General features: G+C 40.8%; 1 protein-coding gene across 5 annotated transcripts in view; it reads right to left on the bottom strand.

Moving 5' to 3' along the window:
* Positions 1 to 9,621, bottom strand: part of NEO1 (neogenin 1) — a 135,081-nt gene that overhangs the window by 17,041 nt on the left and 108,419 nt on the right. For 3 of the 5 annotated variants that reach the window (XM_044279835.1, XM_044279836.1, XM_044279837.1), the window contains exons 8-13: positions 7,076 to 7,292; positions 2,313 to 2,467; positions 2,053 to 2,201; positions 1,660 to 1,798; positions 1,513 to 1,562; positions 1 to 46 (exon numbers count right to left, since the gene is read on the bottom strand). The exon at positions 1 to 46 is cut by the window's left edge and continues 99 nt beyond it. In XM_044279835.1, coding sequence (XP_044135770.1) covers positions 1 to 46; positions 1,513 to 1,562; positions 1,660 to 1,798; positions 2,053 to 2,201; positions 2,313 to 2,467; positions 7,076 to 7,292 — 756 coding nt within the window. The remainder of the gene's footprint in view (positions 47 to 1,512; positions 1,563 to 1,659; positions 1,799 to 2,052; positions 2,202 to 2,312; positions 2,468 to 7,075; positions 7,293 to 9,621) is intronic. The other 2 variants (XM_044279838.1, XM_044279839.1) reach the window with 1 other exon arrangement.

The following is a 9,621-nucleotide window of genomic DNA, read 5'->3' as shown; positions in this document are numbered from 1 at the left end:
CATTCTGGGTTCCTGCAGGAGGAGGTTGCCACTGCACCAAAATACTCTGTGGAGGTAAATGTGATACAAATATGATGAAAAACACAATAGGGTATTACATATCAAACACTACTTCCAACAACAATGTTCTAATTTAACCAAGAGCTGGTTTATAGGTGAAGGCGAGTGCTCCAGTTTTAATACAGAATGGTGTACTATTACTACACAAAAACGCTGCAATGGATGAGGACATAAAAAAAAAATAAGACATCTCATCCTAGAAAATGAGTCATTATTTAGAAATTTGAGCAAGCCCCAAAATGATCAGTTTCAATTATCACACCTGAAAAATGCTACTAGTAAACCCACTGGGAAAACAGCGGGAACCAGTGCCACTGTATGCTGTATTTACTCTGAACAATTTGGTGAATAAAGATCGGGACTGCTCAAACGTCTACCACTGGTGCTTGAGCCTCTTTTCTTTTTATGTGTACTAGTAAACCCAGCCTGAGAAAATACGCAAGAGGAATGAATTATTAATATGGATGATTGAAACCAACTGTCAGTCAATAGCCACTCTGCATAAGAGAACATAAAGGTCAAAAAGGACAGCAAGTTGGTTGAGTGCACCAACCTTTACTGGGTGTATGTACCCACTAACATTGCATGTAGTAACAGGTGAGATGATCTCTGGCTAATTAAAATTTCTGTCGTAGTGCCCCCTAGTGGCAAAAGGAGCCAAGTGTATGGCAGTGCATGCAAACACTTGGTATAAAAAAATATTAGCCAACTTATAAAATGTCTGTCAACATATTACTGTGTACGTATACCAAGTGTTTACATGAACTGCCATACACTTCGCTCCTTTGCCACTAGGGGGCACTATGACAGAAATTTTAATTAGCCAGAGACCATGTCACACACACAAATTCATGTAAGAGGGAAAACTATGGGCAAGGTTGTAAGCTTTGAAAGGCAGAGTGTTTCACAGTCGGGGGGTAATTTTGGTACGGTTTTTCTATACAGCATACTAAAACCTCTGACAAGATGCCTGGAGTATATATGCTTCAGTTTCATCTAGAGCTTGAAAACGTAAAAAAACAGATTAAAGTTAAAATCTCAAGACTCACCTGTACCAACCTTCACTGAGTGTACATACACAGTAACATGTTGGCATACATTCATATGTACAGCGCTATGGAATGAATGGCGCTTAAATAATAATATTAATAATAACGTTAGCAGATATTTTTTATACCGAGTGTTTGCATGCACTGCCATACACTTAGCTCCTTTGCCACTAGGGGGCACTATGACAGAAATTTTAAATTAGCCAGAGACCATGTCACACACACAAATTCATATAAGAGGAAAACTATGGGCAAGGTTGTAAGCTTCGAATGGCAGTGGATGAAACGTCAAAAAACAAAAACCGCACAGAACAAGTCAGGATGGTTCAAGCAAAGAGAGCTTGCGATCAAGATATGATGAAGCATTTAGATCTGTTACAAAGCTTATAAACATTAGCCCTACCTGTGAGCTACGCACTTCCAGGGTAAGGTTCTGAGGAGCAGCACTGGGCACTAAAATGGAAACAGAAAAAAAATATATATGTCAATGGTATTGTAAAGTCACCAGTACCGAATCGGTCGTAGAAATCAAAAGAAGCAAGAAACGAACCATCTGACAGAGTCTTGGCTATAACATCTTGTGTTGATACTCCAGACCCATGTTTATTAAATGCTACCACCCGAAACGTATAGTCCGTGTATTTCTTTAGTCCATTTACAGTATATGAAAGCCCTGCAATATCAAGATCCTGCAGATAGAATACAAAAGATATCCGATAAGCATTCACAACTTACAAAACATTTGCAAACAGTGGCATGCAAGCATACATATCTGAGGGTTTTGCACATGGCTCACTTTTGTCTTTGAGTTTTACGTTTTCTGCAGAGTGCAATGACATGTTCTACGTTCTAGGAGGCAGAAATGTCGTTTACTCCACCTTTATGTGAATATCTAAAAATGTCCTTTCAGCCCAATGTGCAGCTGAGATATTGATTTCTTTACCTGCTCATTTCCTGCTCCTTTCTCCATATAATAAAGTTTATAGTTCTGAATTTCTCCATTTCCAGAAAGCGGCGTTTCCCAGCTGACACTAACAGAAGTAGGGGAGACTGCTGTAGCGCGAAGATTTGGGGCTGGACCAGGAACTTGAACTAAAAAGGCAACAATCTGGCTCAGTATATGCTACAAGAGGTAAAACTGTATCCTGACGCAAAGCCCAGTTAATAATGGACTAAAGCTTTTCACTTTACAAAGCTTCTTACCCTCAGGTTGTGTCTCCACCTTCAGAGGGGGGGAACTTTCGCCAACACCATAATTATTATGAGCCACAACACGGAAGTAATAGATGGTTTCCGGCAATAGGTTTAGGATGGTGACCTGCAGTTCTCCCGGTCGACTGGTGTTCTCTACACGCTCCCTGTATCCGATAAGCAAAATGTGGCATTGCAAAGATCAGGACTATGCATATACAAATCAATGAGAAGCTTTAAATAATTTAAATTAGGTTAAAATAAATAAAAATCTATCTAGATTTTTTTTTATCATCACAGTACAGAATTCCTGACAATGTATTTCAGTACAGCTTTAAATGCCAACAGCAAGGGAAGGAGTGGGCAGCAGGAAAATAATACATTGTGATCTGGACTCCACTGCAGTGCTGCTCGTGTATTACAGCAGATAACAGTCCAAGATAATGGTGACTGATTCCCTTTAACTGTCCATTGCTTATAATGGGAATCCACATTGTGAAAAAAAATAATAATAATATAAAATAAAAAAAAAGCATGTTCTTGGCATGGTTTCTGCATGGAAACTGCACATGGAAAGCTGCTCACAGACTAGCCCATTCAATAGGGTTAATTCTGCAAGCGAATCCACAGTAGCACGGTACCAGCAGAGTGTACGAGATTAAACAAATGACAGGTACATTTTGCGGATGTTTTAAACATTTAAAACATGAGGAAACCTATCAATGGATTCATTTTATTTAATTATATCCGTATTACAAGCGAAAGTAAACATTCATGTTATTTAGTGTCTCAAAGGATAACACCTATAATGGTATACCAGTCTAATAGCACAAAAATAAACCAACGGTAGTAAGTATCACCATAAAAGACAGTCAAATACATGAAGCAGTCCCAATAAAAAAATAAAATAAAAAAAAGGTTAAAAACAAAGATTGAAATTGACCGAAGTGGATGGTCAGAAAGTTGCAAAAGTACCTTACCATAATATAGCCCCACATAGTATAAATGTCCAAAGGAGTGCCCAGCTTATTATTCCTGCATACAATGGTGTATATGACATAGGGAATAGAGTGGATAAACTGGAGATACAGTGCTGGCCATAATCATTCATACCCCTTGCAAATTTTGACTTAACCCCTTAGTGACCAAGCCTGTTTGGGCCTTTATGACCAAGCGTTTTTCTTTTTTCATGGTCTCGTTCCAAGACCTATAACTTTTTATTTTTTCGTCTATATAGCTTTATGATAGCTTGTTTTTTACGGGACAAGTTGTAGTTTTTAATAGCACCATTTTGGGGTACACATAACTTTCTGATTGACTTATTAATTCTGGGAGGGAGATGGGGAAAAATAGCAATACTGCCACTGCGTTTTTACATTATAAGTTTTACGGCGTTCATTTTTCGGTACAAACATAATATCTTTATTCTCTGGGTCAGTACGATTACAGTGATACTAAATACTTATAATATTTTTTTAAGTTTTACTACTTTTTTTTTCCAATAAAACCCATTTTATTAACCCAAAAAATGATTTTGCATTGCCACTTCACAAGACCCATAACTTTTTTTTTTTCTTTTTCTATGAAGTTGTGTGAGGACCTGATTTTTGAGGGCCAACTTGTATTTTTCATTGGTATCATTTTGGAGTAAATGCCACTTTTTGATCGCTTGTCATTACGTTTTTTTCGGTGGAAACTAAGAATAAATTAGAAATTGTCTTTTTTTTTACAGCATTCACCATAGGGGATAATTTATGTAATATTTATGTAGTCCAGGTCGTTATGGACGCGGCAATACCAAACATATGGGGGATATTTTCTTTTTGCAATTTTTTTCATTAAAAAGCGTATTTTCAATGGAAAAAAAGCATATTTTTTAATTTATGGAATTTTTTTTATTTAATAAATGTGTATTTTTTTCTATTTTTTTTTTTTTACAACTTAAAAGTCCCACAAGGGGACTATAATATACAGTATTTTGATTGCTTTTACAATGTAATGCATTATCTCTATAAAGCATTACATTTCAATAGCAATGCTATTCAAAGATTGACCAGCAGGCTGCGCCAGAAAGGCACAGCCTGCTGGAGAGAACTGAAGACAGGCGCTCGGGGCCCTGATCGGAAGCGAGGTAAGCTTTCCAACACATCAGCACCCCGCGATCGAATTTTCGGGTTGCTAATGGGAGACAGAGGGAGTCCGCTCCCTCTGTCACCACTTTACATGCAGTGGGCGCCATTGCGCCCGGCATATAAAGAGTTAAACAGCCCGGATCGGCACTTCTGCTGGTCAGGGCTGTTAGAGCAGGGCCCCGGCTCTCATGTGAGCGCTTAGACCGGGCCGCCGTAAAAACGCGGCGGCCCAGCCTAAGGCCCCTTAGTAACCGCCGTAAAAACACGTATGGGTGGTCACTAAGGGGTTAAAGGGACACTGTCAGGCCCAATAAGCATTTTTAGCTATATATATGCAGTTATAGGTCTTCTAATGTGTATTAAAAACATATAAGTATACCCCCTGTCCGCCTTAAAAATATAGTAAAATCATGTTTGATAACCTTATAGAATTGCTCTCCTTTGCGCCCAAGGGGTGGCGTTTCAGCTCCACTTGTGCCCAGCCGCGCCTCAACCGCTGTTTTCAAGCGCCGCCCAGCTCATCAATATTCACTTCGCTAGGCGGCTTCTGCTGTCTACGACGCAGGCGCTTTTTCACACATCTGCAGCAAGACATGTAGTGGCAGTGATCACAAAGCCGGCGCAGGCACAGCTGAAGCCGCCTCAGTGATGTTTATGGGACGCAGGCGCAGTATCATTGTGGCCACTGGGAGTGCCGGTGTTCTGCCAAATCTGCCAAACTCAGGGCAAGGTATCCCGTGCATGCCCAGAAGCTGCAAGTGAGGCCGATGCACATAGCTTTCTATTGGGAATGGGCGGGATCGCGGAGCATCGGGGACAGCAAAAGCCGCCCAGCGAAATGAATATTGATGAGCTTGGTGGCGCTTGAAAACAGAGGTTGGGGCGAGGCTGGGCACAAGTGGAGCTGAAATGCCGCCCCTTGGGCGCAAAGGATAGTGATTCTATTAGTTTATCAAACATGATTTTACAGTATTTATAAGGTGGACAGGGGGTATACTTATATGTTTTTAATATAGGCATATCGCCAAAAATGCTTATTGGGCCTGACAGCAATTTGACGGGAAATGACATAGGCGTCTCCCAAAAGATAATAAGACTATGTACAAGAGGCACCATTGTTGGAAAAAAAAAAAAACCTCAGCTTTTATTTACATTTGAGCAAAAAATACAAGATATTGCGCACTGTGGAAGAGCTCAGAGGACATGGTCGGAAGCCAAAAGTGACACCTGTGCTGGCCAGGAGGATAGTTAGAGAGGTGAAAAAGAATCCAAGGATCACCACCAAGGCCATCCTGGTGAATCTGGGCTCTGCTGGTGGCAATGTCTCAAGGCAGACAATCCAACAGACACTGCACACTGCTGGGTTCCACGGATGCAGACCAAGGAGGACGCCACTTCTCCAGATAAGTCACACAAAAGCTGGCTTGGCCTTTGCAAACGCTCATCTGGACAAAGACGACAACTTCTGGTCTTCTGTGTTATGGTCAGATGTTTGGTCAGAATGAGGTTATCTTCATTTGGCGTAAAAAAGGAGAAGCCTTCAACCCAAAGAACACCATCCCCACTGTCAAACATTGTGGTGGGAACCCAATTCTTTGGGGGTGTTTTTCAGCCAATGGACCAGGAAACCTAATCACAGTAAACTGGACCATGAAAAAAAGAACAATACATGAGGATTCTCAATGACAACATCTGGCAGTCTGCAGAGAAACTTGGCCTCGGGCACCAGTGGACATTTCAGCATGACAATGACCCAAAACACACAGCAAAAGTGGTGAAGAAATGGTTAGCAGACAACAACATTAACGTTTTGGAGTGGCCCAGCCAGAGTCCAGACTTGAATCCAATTGAGAATCTGTGGAGGGAGCTAAAGATCAGGGTGATTGCAAGAAGACCCTCCAACCTAAAAGATTTGGAGCTCATTGCTAAAGATGAATGGGCAAAAATACCTGTGGAGACATGCCAAAAGCTGGTCTGCAATTATAGGAAGTGTTTGATTGCTGTAATAGCCAATAAAGGCTTTTCTATTGATTATTGAGAAGGGTATGAATAATTTTGGACTGGACAATTTTTGCTCAAATGTAAAAAAAAGCTGCGAAATGTTTTTTCCCCCCACAATAGTGCTTCTTGTACATCGTCTTATCTTTTGGGAGACACCCATGTCATTTCCCATCAAAAAATTACTTGCTGGTTGAATAAAAGTAACCAAGTCAAAATTTGCCAGGGGTATGAATAATTATAGGCAGCACTGTATATTCCAACATGCAATAAAGTATATAGCAGAAGATGAAATCGCAAAATCAGAATCAGTACAGGTTGATAAGGGATACAAAGAAATAGAAATGTGTGAAAAAAATAAAAATTAGAGATAGAGCTTACAAAAATATCAATGCTAGATGCCATTGCATCAAGGAAGGCGGAAATGAGAGAAAAAATGAGTACAAACTCATAGGACACAAGGTTATACAGAGAGGACCACCACCTTAATACTCCGAACAGGTGTTTTGCAGGGTAATTTTGGCACGGTTTTCCTATACAGCATACTAAAACCTCTCTGACAAGTGCTGCCTGGATAAATATGCTTTAGTTTCATCCAGCCATTGAAAATGTAAAAATCAGATAAGTGCAAATCTCAAGACTCACCTGTTCAATCCTTCTTTGCTGTAATATACTTGGTAGGTGAGATTTTCTCCATGAGTTTCAGCAGGAACACGCCACGTCAACTTGATGAAGCGGGTTGACACCAAAGAGGCCACAACATCCCGCGGGGATGACGGAAGGGGACCTCCTGGTGTGGCAGCTACATGGTGAGCAGTAGCATGGGTCAGTGAGGGGGCAGGAGAGGTAGGGACGGTTACACCTTGACATGGTTGAGTTGGGAGAGGGGGAGGACAAGCACAGGCACACAGACAGAGCGAAAAACAAGAACAAAAAATAAACAAAACAAGCACAGCATCCATGCAGACATGGGCCACCTGCCACTCAAAGACACTGCAAAAACAGGGTGAAACAGCAAGTCTTTGTGACTGTGATAAAAACTAAAATTATGAACCCTCAAGCTTCATGCAGTGCTACCTCTGATTGGCAATGTAGCCCACAAACATGCAAAACAGCAAAAGTATGCAACTAACCAAGCGACCTGTAGTGCTTAGCCACACTTCAGGCCCCCTAGTTGTAAATTGGTTAACTTGCTTAATAGTACAATGATACAGTCCTTCAAATCTCTCTCTCGCTATATATAAAGATTTTTTAAAAAATGTTCTTTACCAACAATTTCAGACTGTCAAGAGAAAATCATTTAATGTGCACCAAAGTGTTACACTTTCCCTTCTCTTAAAACTGTTGTCCTGCCATACATAGTGATGACCTATCCTCAGTATCAGATCGGCAGGGGTTTAACACCCGGTACCCCTGCTCGCAAGTAGATCCTCCTCCTCTGAAAACAGCTGATCGGCGAGATAGAGAGGAATTATTTTTATTTATTTTTTAATAAAGGAAACTCGCATTACATGAGAGAAAACATTGCATTCCTCCATACACAGTAAATTAACGCTAATGTTAAAACAATGTCAGAAGGTGAACTAGATATTCCTAATGTTATGTACATCCTATATTACCGTTCTCAATGCATTTAAACAATATATGCATCTCACAATTTTGATTTAGGTTGCAATTCCCTTTCTCTACCTCGCCTCGCTCTCCCCCTCTTTTGCACCCCCTTCCCAAATATAAGGAGAGGGAGAAAACCAACACACAACAAGCCATTTTATAAAAATATTACCTAATAACGCGTATATTCTATAATAATACCCCGCCCAAGTAATACCACTCCGCACCTTGATTTCCAGCTAATCCCTTAATAGAATCTGCTATTTGGTCCCTATTCCTTATCTATTAGATCTATAATTCTTCTTCTAAAAAGGAGCCACCTAACTGTCACAGCGGCTTGGTGTTTAATAGATTTGACCATAATGATCTCATATTTACTATGTAAATCCACCCTAGCAATAACTTCTCCTAATGTACGGGGTTCAGCAGACTTCCATTTTTTGGCCATACACATCCTAGCAGCCGTCAAAACCTGCACCACCGCCCACCTGGCCTGGTGTGGGATATCTGTAGGAGCGCCAGTGCTGGGTCTCTCAAATGTCAAAAGGACCTTTCCAGCATAAAGCAAAGGCAGTGTTTTGATGCCTCTACTTTCCCACCCTTTCAAAGAAAGACCTGGTATATGCGGTTCTAAAGATCCGACAGATACTTAAAGGAGAGCATCATTTTTGACGAGGCTAATACATTTTTCCAAATGTGGAAGGAGTGGAGTGCCGAAACTAGTGGGCAAGATAACTGTATAGGTTTAAAATATGCTGCCTCTGCATATGTCTTAATAGAGGCTCCTTCAGTTAGGGCATTCTCAATCTGAACCCATTTATGCGTAGAGGATGACCTAAACCATTATCTCATAGCGTCTAGAGCAGCTGCTTTGTAGTACTTAGCAATATTCTGAACACCCGTCCCACCCTCCAAAAGGGAGTGGTAGAGTACTCCTTGTGACACTCTGGGGGGCCTACCTCTACAGATAAACTGTAGCAATAGATTCTGCAATTCTTTAAGAATAGACCTATGTATAGATAAGGGAATACAACATAGCACATACAGCATCTTTGGTAACATTTTACAAGTATGGATGCGTGAATCCCACGAAAGCTCCGATTGCGTAATCCGGTTAATTTCTGGTTTAAGAACAGTGAGTAGTTTAATATTACAGAAAACCAATGTTGTGATCTGGTGATCACTATATATGTCAGGACAACAACCCTTTAAAGTGTAACTGTCATGGTTTCATATGGAAAATCTATTTTAGCATATGTTACTGCTGCAGCACCATTATGCATAAAGCAATCTTTAGTTTCTTCACATACCACTGTTTTCCTTGAGTTTTTACCCTTAGTTATGGCTGTTTAAACATTTACAATATGAGGACCTTCTCAAGATGGCTCCTCTGCCAGTTCTGAGGCCCAAACTGCTTTCCCCCACTGCCCATACACACTTGCTGTAGCCAGCAGCTCCCTGCCAGCCAATCAGATTGGATTACTGAGAACAAGCCTCCTCACTCTGAAGCCTAATACAGGCATGCAGTGTGAAGGACCGCCCTTCTGTCTTCTGTTTACACTAAAGGGAAGACCGACAAG

Source organism: Bufo gargarizans, chromosome 2, assembly GCF_014858855.1.
Source record: "Bufo gargarizans isolate SCDJY-AF-19 chromosome 2, ASM1485885v1, whole genome shotgun sequence".
In the NCBI taxonomy this organism is placed as follows: domain Eukaryota; kingdom Metazoa; phylum Chordata; class Amphibia; order Anura; family Bufonidae; genus Bufo; species Bufo gargarizans.
Note: the sequence above shows the minus strand (reverse complement) of the source record. Positions and strands in the feature narration are given on the sequence as shown.